The 15,017-nt window shown below is 43.7% G+C and overlaps 1 protein-coding gene across 12 annotated transcripts in view; it reads right to left on the reverse strand.

Moving 5' to 3' along the window:
- EIF4G3 (eukaryotic translation initiation factor 4 gamma 3) overlaps window positions 1-15,017 on the reverse strand; it is a 149,531-nt gene that overhangs the window by 84,904 nt on the left and 49,610 nt on the right. For 10 of the 12 annotated variants that reach the window (XR_004842978.1, XR_004842979.1, XM_035901935.1 and 7 more), the window contains one exon: window positions 12,402-12,545. Coding sequence is in view for 9 of the 12 variants with exons in the window: in XM_035901934.1 (XP_035757827.1) it covers window positions 12,402-12,545 (144 nt within the window). In the remaining 3 variants the exon portion in view is untranslated. The remainder of the gene's footprint in view (window positions 1-12,401; window positions 12,546-15,017) is intronic. The other 2 variants (XM_035901929.1, XM_035901938.1) reach the window with 1 other exon arrangement.

The following is a 15,017-nucleotide window of genomic DNA, read 5'->3' on the forward strand; positions in this document are numbered from 1 at the left end:
AATCCCCTGCAGCAGCATAAACCGTCACCTGCAAGGATGCAGCTTTTAATTCTGAATCATCGTTCATTTGTTGAGTTGGGTTTGCTCTGCCCTCCTGCCGCCTGACATGGACTCACTGTACCACCTACATGGCTGCAACCGTGCAGTATCCAATAAGCAGAAATCTCTCAGCGTTCAGCTCTTAAAAAGTACGAGGGTTATAATTTAAAACCTGTATCTTCATTTCTACCTAACAAACTCACCTGCAGGCAAGCGCACAGCAGGGCGGCAGTTCTCCAGACTGTCCCCTCCTACAAAGCTGGCACATCTGTTTTTCCTCAAGTTTTGGTTTCTGAATGACCTCAGTTTTAGGAAAGGTGAATATGAGCACTGTATATACATGCAATATGAGCGGCTGTCCTCTCCTCCCCCAAACCCAAGTGGTTGGCTCCCGTTTCTGTGCTCCTTCAGCAGTGGTGCTGGCTTCAAGTGACTGTGAAAGTGTTTAAAACTTCCAAATTACAGCAAGTTTGGCTTTTTTAATCTGATATGAAAAGCGACATTATTGCAAGGCAGAGAGAACAGCTACAGCCAGAGCATCTGAGAACAGCCCAGAATCTCCTACAACTAGAGCCTACGAGACACAGCGCAAACAAAAGGCTCATTTTTTCCATTTGGGTGCTGACTTATGAATGCTAGTAGCATCAAGTGAAAGGGATGAAAAGGTTCCTGCTCTTGCCGTCTCCCTTGCTGTCCTCCCAGGGGTTGCAGCACCTTCTGCAGAGGTGCTTAAACTGGGGATAAGGCAGCATTTGACCTAAAAGTATGTTGGCAATGGATAAAATAAAATGCTTTTTAACTAAGTCACTAAGCTCTCAACAAGTGGCATCTCCAGAGATGCCCAAGATTCATCTCCCTTAGTTCAGGTGGCAAAGGATTAGATCTTTTCATCCACCTGCACTCACAAAGCAACACCATGAGAAGCCAAAACAGCCACACGAGACCTCAGTGTCTCTCTGCCCCTCCAGTCTCCGTTTTGCTCAGGGTTACGTTATCGATGTACAAACACCCACTTTGGTGACAAACGGACGGTACAAACCTAACACCCGCATCATCTCAGTAACCCACCCAACGGCTGCACGCACAAGCAATGAGCCAGAACAGCTCATCAAAATCCTGCAGGAGTCAACTGCACTTGGCACATGAAAAAGCATCACCTTGGACCTGTACCAATGTCACTACAATACCTGGAAACCTGCGCTGCAACCACCTCAGGTTAGTTCCTGCATCCGAACACAAACGTGACATTACTCAGCTCCAGGATCTCTTTTGAACATAGTTGATTTTTATTACTATTTTGGTAACTAGATGATTCAAACCTATCTAACTTTTTTTTTTTTCCTGGTGTGCCCTGCAGTCAGCAGAACAGGGTCATGGCAGACTTTGAAGCTGCTGTCTGCAATGACTTGTATGATGTGAATAATTTGAGTATGATAGGAGAAAATTCTGCAGTATCTGTAATAGAATCAGCTCATCTGTGTATATTACAAATGATGATGCAGAACCCTGAATTATTCAATGTATTAATTTCAGGGTTTTCTACACAGTCCCCTCTCAAATAATGCATAAAAGCATATTCTCACTCTACTGCTGTGAACTATTCCAGCTTTACAGCTTTAAAAATAGCACAACGATTAAACCAATAAATAAGGAGAATTCCACTCTAAGCGCTCATAGCTTGGCTTTTGTTACTTACAACAATGCTTCAACAGCGTATCATCAAACACGCTATCGTAAGTCCTCATTCACAGCTACATGTTCAAATACACAGGGTTTTTTGCATACATTGCATCAAGAATTTCAAATTTTTTTAAGCAGCTCATTTGCAAATTACCTGGCATCGCTGAAATCAGCTTGTCCTCATCATAGCATCTCTGCAAAATAAAAATACATGGCAGTTCTACTCCACTGACTCTCCATAAGCCAGCGCTGCTACCCCATAAGATGCATGAGCAACTTGAAAACACTCTGGTTTTCTGCATCTATTGGTATATATATTCAAAGTCCCATTAAAATCAATGATGCAAGTCCCAGAGCTCTTCTGTGACACTGAACAGGTTATGCAGATTAAAGGTTTCCACTTTAAAACAGAATTTAACAACTTTACAGCGCAAATATCCTGCTCCTCATGAAGGGGCTGGGACACCGGTACAAAGTCTTTGCACATCAGATTTTCTAGGAAGCTTCAAGGATTGGATTTGGATGGAAGCAAAGAGTAAACAGGAACTGTGACTGTTCAGTGCCTTTATTTAGATTCATAAGGTTTTTTCCAAAAGCCGTTTCCTAGAAATGCCAGATATTCGGTTAGCTCCGGGTGTCCCATCCTATAAAGGTGGTGGGGATTTTAGGGATTCACCAAACTGCAGGCAAGAAGATGGAACAGAAAAGACCCTGCACTGCTTGCAGCAGTCAGCATCCTCACTCCTCCTCCTTGCAAGCACATGGGTTTCCACTCCCCCCTTTTCCATAAGCCCAGCCTTTAGGAGAATTCCCCGTGTTGGTAAATATTAAACTTGGCCTTTAAAAGAATAAAAATATCCTGACCCAGAAGGAATTACTTCTTTATTATCTCTATTCCTCTGCAGCAGTTTGTCTCGGGGTATATCAGCTGTGTCATTAAAAATTTAACAGGGCAGGTAACGACGTTTTTTACGGCTCCGTATGATTTAGCATCACGCATTCGAGCAGGCAAAGGCAGTGAGCCGAACAGGGAAATGGAGTTCCAAGTAACAACCGCAGAACTACAGGCATTTTTCTTACTTTAACATAAATAATCAGATTCCCACCAAAGGAGGGCGGTGAAGGAAATGGGGTTTCCTCTTGCCTGGACAAAGACGGTTTGTGCAACGGACAGTACAGACACAAGATATGAGCTCCTTTCCTTCCTGCGTGAGACACTGCAGTTACTATTCCCGTTGGGATGTTAGGAAGGAGGAGGGTGAAAAGGGAAAACAAGACAGAAAGGGTCCCTGTTGGATGCGCCGTCTCCCCAAAGTTCAGGCTTACCCCACGTTTTTAACATAAAAATTGCAATTATTTTATCAGCAGCTATACTGCTGAATGCAACTGTCCATTACCATGGTGCTTCACACAAAGGTAAATACAACACACAGCTTCTGGGGGGAAAAGACAATCTTGCTGCTTTTTTTTTTTTTTTTTAATTAAAAAAAAAGATAAGGCGCTCAAGCTAGTAAGCCCATGCTAAATTTCAGATGGCAGTGATGTGGTAAGCTGAAGACACAGAGTGAAATATTTAAACAAGCGTAATTTTGAGACATCGGGGTGGACAGATGTCCTGCTCCTGGCCGTCCTCCTCCCAAAGGCATTTGTTTATTAAATCCACCAACATAGATCCTGCCTAGGTTCAAAACTGCTGTTAACGAAGGCACGAGGGCAAGGATAATACGACCGTAGATTATCATTTCGTAACATCTGTAAATACTAGTGCGGATTTACTTGGCTTCTTACAGAGACTGAAATGTCAGTCCCTGCCTCGACTGCAGCACATGGTTCGCAGCTGGGGGGTGGTCTGGTAATGACCATTACATAATTAAGTGAATTGGTATTTTCCATAATAAAGGTACTTAAAAACAGAGCGTATGCGTGTGCCTGCATGTGATGGGGAGAGAAATTCCAACAACTCCACTGTTGGAAGCAGACCTGCGAACCTCAGCAAAGACACCCTTGAGTTTACAAAGTGCCTTTCGCTTGTCATATAAAATTTCATTCCAATTTAACCAGAACACGAACTTTGAGGATGAATACCTGTGCTCAGGAACACAACCTGCAGTCAGCCGAGACCCCTACTCCATGCTACTGTCAAACACCAGCAGCAAGTTTGAGCTTTTCCTCCTACTTTCCTCCAAGATCCAACAAAAAGCTTCAAAAATTTGTTGGCTTCTATTTCTAAGGATGCTTCCATCCTTGGAGATACTCAAACACGGTCCAGAGTAACCTGCTCTAGCTGACCCTGCTTTGAGCGGGCACTTGGACTAGATGATCTCCAGGTCTCTTCCAACCTTAACTTTTTTATGAGTCTATGGCAGCAATCAGATAAAATGGTGAAGTTTTATTGCATTACACTGAAGCCCGGTAATACCACTGTTCATAACTCTGTGCAAATTTAAATTGCCTATTTAAATCAACTAAATAAATTACTGGTTTTTAACAGCACCGTGAGGAGGGGTTTATGGAGAACACGGGCACAGTCCTTCCAGGCTACAAGGAGCCAAAAGTGGAATTACCACTCCGTAACCATCAAATCCTTTTGTGCTGTGTGTCACGAGTGGGAAGCAGCACATCAAGACTTCAGCTTGCAGGAGAACCACACCATTCACTGGTTTCAAACCTTCACCCCTCTTGGGTAGGTCCTCCCTGCTGAAATTACAAACGGCTCCAGAGGTTATTCTTCAGTTCCCCAGTCTGACCCAACAACTAACGGCGGACTCCAATAATTCAAGGGCTCCAGTTTTATCTAGTTGCAGGGATGTTTTATGCCCTCTACTCCTACAAAACGCAGACCGTGTAAAGGTCTGACTTTTGTGCTGACTTTGGTGTTTACTGGGACACGCTGCCTTCTGCAACACATTGTGTTTGTTTAAAAACTATGTATTTTCTGGAGCATACAAGAAAACATCCCTTAAATTGCACGGAACGGAAGGTATTGTTACAGAGGGAATACCAGAATAGAAATTATTAAACATAAGAAAACGGCAAGTTGCGTCACATTATTTTGTCTTCTTATATTATGAACAAAAACGTGGTTCAACAAGTGGTAAAGTCTGAAGAGCATCAAAATAAAGCACAGTCCGCGTGACTGTGAGAACACAAAATGTGCGCAGAAAAGTCCTGAAGAAACGGATCTGTAGAATTTTAAAACAGCTACATAGGAGTTTGATTTTCTGTTAAAAATGCTATTTCAACCTCCCCCCCCCAAAAAAAGTTACTGGCAATTTTAAAACCACTTTTGATTCACAATAGTATCACAAGCCAAAAGAAAACTATTCCGCTAGATCATGCATCCAGGGTGCATGTGGCCAAGACACTGTGAGAGCTTTCAAAATAACCCTGTTTGCACAAGGGCGGATGGGCCAGGGAAGACTCCAAGCCAGGCTAGGGTTAGTCCTGAAAGAAAAAGCTCAAGCAGCAGCAGAAAAAAAACCCCACATTATCTTTCCCCACTGGGCACACAAGACCACATGGAGAAGTATGAAACACACCTCTCAAAGCATTAACCCACTCCAAAAGGTCCTAGTGGCAGCGAGGGGATGGGTGGGCAGGCAGACCTTGTCCTAACTAGACTCAATCTTCCCTTTGCACATGTACGTGATAAAATGGTAATAGGTTTTTTCTTTCTTTCCTCTCCTTGTTAGGAAAAAAAAAAAAAAAAAAAAAAAAAAAAGGCTGCAACTACTCTGTACTGAAAAGCATCTAAGTAACTACCATCTTACATAGCCCAAATAGATAAAAAAAAAAAAAAAAAAAAAAATCAAGGCTGTTTCTAGTCCTTCCTAAGTGCATGGAATTAAAACCAATTTGTTCGTCCCACCTACATCATGCCTTTTGAAAGTTAACTGTTTCCAAGGTTAAATGAGTACTAAGTTAATAGCGTTAACCGGCGTTTGAAGCTGCGTTTTGCCTTCCCCGCTACCCCAGATCTCCCTTCCTGCAGCCCTGACACCCAGCTGCTCCCCCCAAACTAGAAGACATCCATGAAGTTGAGCATCCCTACACAAAAGCGCCGATAGCGGTGCTGAGACAAAGCCATTCTTTACATTTCCAGCACAGATTCGCCCAGATTTAAACTGAGGAGGCAAAAGGCACAGCAATGAATCAAAAAAATAAAGAAATACGTTATATGAGCAAATATTCCCAGCTTTATTAACCCAATCAAAAAACCTACTAATCCTATTACAAAACAGAGAGTTCGGCTGCACTTCCAGCAGGTCTTTAACACAAAGGCCAAAAGAAGATTACACTTCGCCTGTATTTATCAGCTATTAAATAACTCGCATTTTCAAGTCTCCACCCACAGTCACATATTCCTGTAAGCTCAGAATTAGTGAGATGCATTCAAGATATGTGTTGTGACGAAGCCTGACCCGGATGTACAGAAGCACGTGCAAGAGAAGAAAAGTACAAGAGGTCAAATTCTTGATTGCTCAGAAAAAATACTTGGAAGACAGGTTTCTTGCCTGCAAAGCACCATCAAGAGTTTAGTTGTTTAAATTTTCTTTATCCTCATTATCTGGTATGGACAGAAAACCCAAGAAACTGAAATCTGCTGTTCAGAGGGGCAGCACGCACATTCAAACTTCTCTCTTGGCCAGTCCAGCCCCGATTTCTTCACTTACACAAGTAAAGTTTAACCTTTCATTCTGTGTCTGCATCATTGTGACTGACAACCATACCTGCTCTACAAGTTACAGGATTCTGTGCGGTTTTAATCGGCATGAAATCCGCTGTAATGGCACCTGTAATGACACGGAGGTTGCTGTATGGAAAAAGCTCTTTGGGTAAAGAGCTCCCTGCAAAGCTTAGAGAACCGACTCTGACCAAGGTGTCCATGGAAGATGCTCTCCTACCTCAGAAAATGATGGACTGGGTGTTCGCACAAATGAGATGATGAAATTAGGGAGCCCCTCATGCTCCAGGGGCCGTGGAAGTTTATCATCTGGCTTTACACATAGCAAAGGATACACAGACTCATACAACAGGGAATAGTTGCATTTGGGGGGAGATGAGCACAATGCGTCGTTTGCAGGCAATAAAACACAGAAGGCAACACGAGGAGCAAAGAGCTATGTCCCAGGGCACCTGATCACAGGGCACAAACGGGCCCGATTACGATAAAATTCCATTCCCCCTTCCACTCCAATCCATTAATAAACATCGATTTATTAAAAGTATCTAACATCTAAATTGGGCTATGAATGATGGGAGGGAAGTATTGAATAAACATCACGGTTGTAACAGGATTCCGGCTCCCATAGATAGGATCCAAGATAATAAAAGAGGGGCTTGGGGATTGCCTATAAACATGCCACAGATGGCACACAGACACGCTTCCTGGCACCGATTCCCAGACCTTAAGGTACTAAGGAATGTCTTGCTGCTATTACAAACGCTAATTTAGCGATGGTGACATTTTTGAGGACCAGAACGAGACCACAAAACTCTTTTCACTTAAGGCAAAGAACCAGATGGTAACAAGTTTCAGCTAGTACAGTCTGGTTTGGATTTAAATCAGCCACCTAAAAGTCAAGGTCTCTGTACACCAAGATCCTGAGAATTCAGCTCCTCTTGCACTTTTGTTTTCTGTGGGTGTATCTCGACATTGTCAGAAATGGATAAGGGATTATTAAACGCAGCTGTCAATAACCACAACAGCTTCAGAGTAAGGTCTTAATAGATGCCATGGGGTTCCCTGCTGACTGGGTGCTCCATCACTTGAGCCTACCAGGTAGCCATGGGCACACAGTGCTGATCTGCTCAGTGCACAGCATGTTCCTAACAAGAGCAAAAGCTTTCCCTGATGACAGAGGAAATTCCTGGGGATTTGTTCCAAGCACGGTCAGTCGGTGCTTACAAACTGCGGTCCCGGACTAAAAAGAATCCCTTGGCATGCACATCAGTTTTAAAGTTGAGGCAGAGAAAGCCAAGAGCCTTTTCCAAACCATTCCCCTCTTGCGTTGCTTCATCCTATGCACCAGAACCCACTGCACTTGTTCCTTGGGATCCTTTGAAGCACTCCTAGGTCACGAGGAGGGATGAAATTGTCTTCTCCGGATGCCCTAAGCTTTGCATGCTACCTCCTGCTCGTGGTACAACTGGAGGAGCCCTCTCCTCTTTTGATCACTCACTGGACAGAGGGAAGCACTTTGCTGCTGCCTCCTTCCAAGCCCCAGTCTGGTTGCTTTGGAACAGCTCTGCTTTCTCGTTATTCCCCTCTTAAGGCACAACTACACCATAAATTACTGTAATGTAAAGCCAGAGCAGTGGGGCAGATTTACAGCGTTTCAGCTGCTTTGTGTTAACTGCCGGTGTGAACGTTCTTTGCCTGCACCACGTGCATTGGACTCTCTCACATCTGTCACGGGATGAGAGTCCTCAGGCAAGCAGTTACCCTGCAGTGCCAGGCACACTGTAAATTCAAGCCCTACGTGACTGCAGGATAACTTGCTCTGGTAGCCATGCCCAAGGAGAAACATCTTTGCTCCTTTTTCAATGACTTCTCCTTTCCTCTGTACGCTGAGAAAGTGAATTGTCTGAAACCAGCTACTTCTGAAGTCAGCAGGCCAAGGGAGATGCGCCCCTCCTCTCCCAGTCGGTATGAGGGGCCCTTTCACGCAAAGAATAACAGAAATATGAATTTTTATGTATGTGGGGCCACATCTGGCCATAACATCACTGCAGCAACATGTGCTGTGCATTCCCCAGCACCGGCGGAGTTCAACATTCCTGAGAGCAGCAGTATGATTTCAAGGCCCTGGAATTTGGGAAGTAGAAATGCTGTCTCTTGCTGCGGGAGACGGGGGTGTGGGACTGTTTCACACTGCTGCCAAGCTCTTCTCGTTTTGCTGCAGAAACTAATTCTGAAGGGCAGCAAAGTGCCAGAGGCTGGTCATTATGAAAGACTTCAGAGGAAGTTGAACAGCAAGCCCTTCTCTTGTTTTGGCTATGTCAAATGGAAAAGAATAAGCGAAAAAGACACCAAACCACAGTACCACATGACCATCTGTTTCTGTTTATTTAAATAAAGTTAAAGGAAAGCCAGCTACAAAGGTACAACATACATTTGCACCTGACTTTTCTTCCCACAGGAGACACTAAATGTCCTGTACATCTCCTGGTCTGTGGTTCCCAAAGTCTCTCTTACAGACCACTCAAGGAGATACTGTCATCTTGTCACGCAGAGGTTTGCAGACCTACGAAGTGGTCCAGCTGCCAGCACCCAGAGTTCTTGTAAGGGACAGCAGTTCCTTTCATCACTCGCTGGCATTTTAAGATATTACTGAATCTCCCATCACCCAGACTTACTGGAACAGACAGCTTTAGAGCAGCCAGGACAGTGAGGGGACCACCTGTGGAACTGCAGCGCTTGCTAACCCTCCATTCTCCTTCACAGCACAGCTCCTTCACAGCACAGCTTCTGCAAGGTCCCCACTTGAAGAAAATGGTGAGCGACTTGGAGCGCCAAGAGGAGGGATGCTGAGATGCCCCCTAGATAAAAGCAAGGGACTGACCTCTCTGCTGAGCCCTGGACCGACAGTCAGCACGCAGAGTACTTTGTCACCACACAAGCAAGTAACACATATTCTATCACTGGCAAAATTATTTTTAGACCTAAACGATACCTGAAGCCCCAAACCACACACGAATATTTTCACTCACTACCGCCTAAAAAGCAGTCCCTACCTTGGAAAGACTCAGTTTTATGAGTATTGGTTAAGTCACAGTTCTGGTGGAGAAATCGATGACCCCTTAATCAGATTCTAATTCAGATGAAGTGGTCTCTTCCTTACCTTTTTAATTACTCTGTCAAATCCAGAACACACACACTCGCCCCTCGGCACACTAAACACACACCGCTACGTTAGGCACGACTGGACAAATACTAAGACTGCCTTTGTTCAGTGTTCAGTCATCAGCGTAGCATGGATTGTTAAGATGCAGAGTAGCTTGCAAAGTGTCACATTGCTGTTAAAGAAATCAGCAATAAACCATTCATCAGAACACCACGTCAGCTCTGGTGCCTTTATCTCAAAAGGGAAATAGCAGCATTTAAGGGGTCCAAGAATCAGACAAAACCAACAATTACAGCATGGAAAAACTTTCAAGTGATGAGAGACTTAAAGGATTTTGATTGTTTACCTAAAGGAAACACAAATAAATGAAGTCACGACAGAAGCTCGCAAACCAACAAGCAGCCTGGAAATATGAAACTTCCACTCACCTCATTTCTTAATGCAAGCACAAGGGGCATTCAATGAAACCCACAGGAGAAAAATTATGGATGCACTAAAAAGGTAACACTTTCATCCAACGCTCTGCCCAACTGGGGAATTCCTTACCATAATACAAGAGTGAAACTCAACACCTGACAGGGGTTGCAGTGAGGTATACATAAGAATATTCAGAATTTCAGTGTTTAAAAAAAAAAATAAAAAAACAAAACACCAACCCAAAACACACCACCTTAAAGTTTACCCAAACCTCTAAGAGTTCAGGGGTACAGAAACCTTCTTCTGGGGGCACGTTATCCTGGAACTGCTTACGTCAAGAGCCTTGAACTCCTTTCAAGCCTTACAGGCAGCAGTGTCCCAAGTGTAAGCATTTCCATTTTAACTCTACAGCTCCAGCTGCCAATGAGAGGGTCAACTGATGGGACACCACAGGAGTGAAAAGACCCAGTCAGAGGCAAAGCAGGTGCTGTGAACGAACAGAAATCCCTGGTTTTACTGCTTTGCTACTGAATCCCAGCTTTGTAGGAATCACTTGGGGGAAGCTCCCCAGACCTTGCTCCTCTGTAGTCCCAGAAGTGCACAATGACAGATGCTTTGCCTGGTGTACAGCAATGGATCTTGTTTTTCTTCCCCTCACTAAGCACGCAAGGGCCAGCCCCATAGAGTCAGAGGACAAGTATCTTCCTAGAGCCCTCGAGGATCCTCAGCCGACATGGAGGACGTAAGGTCAAACCGCTCCTACTAGCGGCATCAGAGTGACACAATCTGACACTCATTTCCAAGACTATGAGAGCTAGCAGAACAGGAAACAAGCATTTTCCCGGCTGGCTGGAGTGGTGATTTGGCACAGAGCCCACTGACTACGTATGCACTGACTCAACAGGAAAATATTAAGGGAAGAAAAAAAAAAACCTTGATTAGAACATTTTATTTAAAGAGGCTGCCTAGAACGTTCTCTTTCTTCCCCTTCTTATCTGCCACATGATTAGCTTCCCTCTGTTGACGAGGTTTACCAGGAATGAATTTCTTGATACATGACACAAGCCAGGCAATGTTTTAGGGTTTGCTCTGCAACCCTGCTACATTCTCCCTCTGTTATGTGAGGCTCAGTCTTCAAACCAGAGCCTTTATTTGCAACAACCACGCAAGCAAGAGTGCAAGAAACTGCTCCAATACCACTGACTGATGCCTGCAAGCTACTAACGATCCTGCATAGATACTTCAGCCTCTGATTCTCCACTCCATAAAGGATGAGCATTGGCACATTTTCAAACATCGCCACAAGTGTCCAGTTTTCCCACCAAGCTTTATCTAGAATGCGTAATATTAAGGTGATGTGTTCCTTAAATGACCTTACTTGTTTTCACACATCTCCTAGTCCAAAAGGTCAGCTGTGGTTTAGTATTTCAACCAAATTGAAGAGGCCGGCAGGAGGAATAGGAAGCTTGCCTTCTCCCAGGGCTGCGATACACTCCAGGCTCTCCCCATCACAGCGCGCAGCCGTTCCCAGCCCATCCTCAGCTCATCATCCTGCCTCCCCACTTAACATTTTGTTCAGAACAAAACCATGCTTCTTAAGAGCCAACCTACTCATGTCTTCCTACTTTATTCCATTTATTCAAAGTATAAATTAAACAAGAGCAAATGAAATTTAAGGTTTTCCTCTATCTCAAACCTCAATGCTTTTACATATCCCACTTTCCCCGATCCTGTACCTTTTAAACTCCCCTTTTCTGCGCCCCAGTACCTGTCACTTTTGCCCCTTCCTTTTTTAAGCTTCTCCACTCTCACATCAACCCTATAGAATATTCATCTAATAAAGACTACAAAAAGACCAGTTTATTCCACATATCTTACTAAACCCTATTTCTCCATTCTTATTGTAGCTCCTATTTATCTCTTCTGTACCTTTTTTTTGTAATCAGTCCTTTGTCTCATTCCTTTTATTAGCATTCATTTTTGTGATTCATTTTACTGTCCCACTTCTTAGGAGAATTACACAATTGCAGCATCCTGTACAAAACATTTGAAATCGAAAATCCCTAACAAAGGACTTCAGTCACTTTTACGGCGTTTAAAATGGAAGTCAGGCTGTGCCCCAAAGCAGCCTAACCCAACAGGAAAGCACATTCCTCATCACTGAGTATTTCCTATAATTTTCCAAGTTGCTTTTAGTTTCTTTTACAGAATCAACAATGAACCAATGCCTAATAAACTTGAGTGCTACCTATAAGTCACTGCAAGGTTTGAGCTGCGTAAAGACATTATTCACTCATCAAGCTTTATATGCTGGTCACAGACAAGACAGCTATGTCAATTCTTGAGCAGCAAAGCTGAGAATCCGACAAGAGGAAAAGAGGGAGGTTGGGAACACTCTGCTCCAATGCCAGCTCTTACCTGTGAAAGCCCAGGGGACGATGCATGTCCCGGTGGCGTTGCAGCAAGATTTGGGTGTCCCTTATTTATTTCATGTGCAGTGTAAGGGGATGGGGCAGGAGGACCCGGTTGTCTTGCTACTTGTGTTACCTGTGTGGAGATAAACTGTTAGTAAAACACAGTATTAGTAATCCAATCTGTACGGATACTGTAATCTTCTGTTTAAGAAAGCAGCTAGCAGCATCTTTACATATATATATATTTAAATAATGTAGACATTTACCTAAGTGAAATGCTGTGCAAGTCATTTATTCATATGATTCAGGAAAACGGGGAAGGATCAAAAGAATAAGAGCACCAGCTAGAGTCACTGGTGGAAACATGTAGGAACTAAATGAGCTTTACCACTGAGGTCTTGCTTTGCAATATCCCTTTGCCTTCAGGCCTGGGATCTTCTGATCCTTCCATTATAGGCCATATCAAAAAATATTGGGATTTTGCAAAGGGGTACACATTACCAGTGACCCAAAAAAAAAGTAAGGAGAAAATTTGCATACTTCTCTCCAAAAAGGGAAAAAAAGGACTGCACAGAGGCCCTGTTATCCGAAGGGCTTGCCACCAGCAGAGAATGAAATACCAAAGCAATTCTTGCATACACTTATCTCCTTTCTCAGCTTCTATAAAAAAATACTAATCAGAACACATTAAGCAAAATGTTGTAAAATATATTCACAGCACATCTACTTGCTCTGCTGTACTATCTCCGTGACGGAAGTGGTTTAAATAGACTTTAAATACACTTGCTATAGCAAAAAAAAGAGAATCAAAGGGGGGGGGGAAAATAAATCACATAACCATGGGGTGACACCCTCCAGCAATTCAACACAACTGAATTTTTGCAGGTTTGGTTAAAGCTCATAGTACAAAACTCACGTGCTTGCTTCTCACTGACCTTTTCTCACATTTTGCTGGCTGAAAAGCACCACTTAGCTATAGGTACTTAAAAACACAAAACCAGGCACTGCTTAGAAGTGGATGTCACTACTGTGTAGGTAGATATGTGTGTGTATGTATTTCCCCAGCATCAGAGGAGGCAGCAGAAGGAAATTCCTGGCTCGTGATCTTTAACGGAGTATTAGCACCAAGCCCCAAGAGAGCAGAAGTCACAGAGTTCACGACTCAATGCTTTTTTCCAAGTCATTTTCTTGCACTCCAAGTATCAATGCCTGTCATTACATTACCTAAACCACTAAAACAGCTGCACCAGCAATGAGAATGGTAACGTGTGACTTCTGGATGCTTGGAAATGGTCCAGAACCATTCACCGCGGGAAGATTTACAGCACCCTCGTGCTCATCAGAGAAAATGGTGGGTCAAGGCAGAGAACCTCATCCTCTGTCCCCAGCCAGATCCTTCCCTTCCCCAGAGGAGAATAATCTTTTTTTTTTTTTTTTTTTTGGCTGATCTAGATTGGCAGCTGTGCGCGCACAGCCTCAGTCGGCTGAATCAAAACCAGCATTACAGAGAGCATCATAAAACTTCCCACGTCCCATCCCCAAGAAAATCAAAGTCTCTAACACGACTCTTAACACAACCTTGAAAGACTTGTCATGTCAATCAGGCAGTAGTCAGTGTTTAGAAGTGACTACATATCGTGATGGATATAAAAAAAATGCAGTTAAGGGAGGGAGGAGGAGCAAAGGCAACACAAAATACAAAGCAATCATTCATATCAACAGCCCCATCGGTAGGTTGAGTGCATACTCATTACCAAGATGTCTCCTTGAATGTCGCTTCTTGAGGAGAAAAAGAGGTTATTTTGCAATAGCTGTGGTACTTCAAACACTGCCAGCTTTTATCTCCCTACACTTACAAGCGCACACGTTATTCCAACTAAGGCCAGAGCCATCCAAAATCATCTGATCCTCAACAGCACCCAAGCCCACACAGACGTTTGACAAGGGGGACAGGGGCACTAATAATATCCCAAGTTAGTGTAAGCATTCAACAGTCCCCCCTTCAGAAATTAAAACATGCAAATAACCTAGGTTGGAGGTTAATTAATTAAGACTGCAAGGAATGCTGTTCTGAACTAGGTATGAAACCTGGAAGCCAAACTGAAAGGAGAGCTGTGTAGCTGCGTGTCTGTGGGACACCCTTGTGCAACGCAGCAGACAAGCAGCAGATACATAACGGACACAGGTCCGGACCTACAAAAATTTGCTTGAAAGCCTAATTAAGGACACAGAACGATCATAAAATCATACCATCTTGATACTTTGGCAACAACGCACTTGTCAGATACCATCCAGGAGCCTACCACTGACCCAATCGGATGTCCTGCCTAGCCAAGCCTAGCTTAGCAGACCCACAAATTCCAGTAAAAGCAAAAGCACAGAGCGAGTGCACTTCATGCCAGCTGCAGCAGCATAGGTGTTTCTACATCTTCCTTGGCCCCTACAACAAATTATTTACAAATAAACTGAAATGTAAGATAACAATTTGAATGTTAACAGCAAGATACAGATTTCATAGAATCATAGAATAGTTTAGGTTGGAAAAGCCCTTTAAGATCCTCAAGCCCAACCGTTTCCCTACCCTGCCATCCCACCACTAAACCCTGGCCCTCAGCACCTC

The sequence above is a fragment of the Egretta garzetta genome, unplaced genomic scaffold (assembly GCF_000687185.1).
Source record: "Egretta garzetta isolate BGI_Z169 unplaced genomic scaffold, ASM68718v1 scaffold69, whole genome shotgun sequence".
Lineage (NCBI taxonomy): Eukaryota > Metazoa > Chordata > Aves > Pelecaniformes > Ardeidae > Egretta > Egretta garzetta.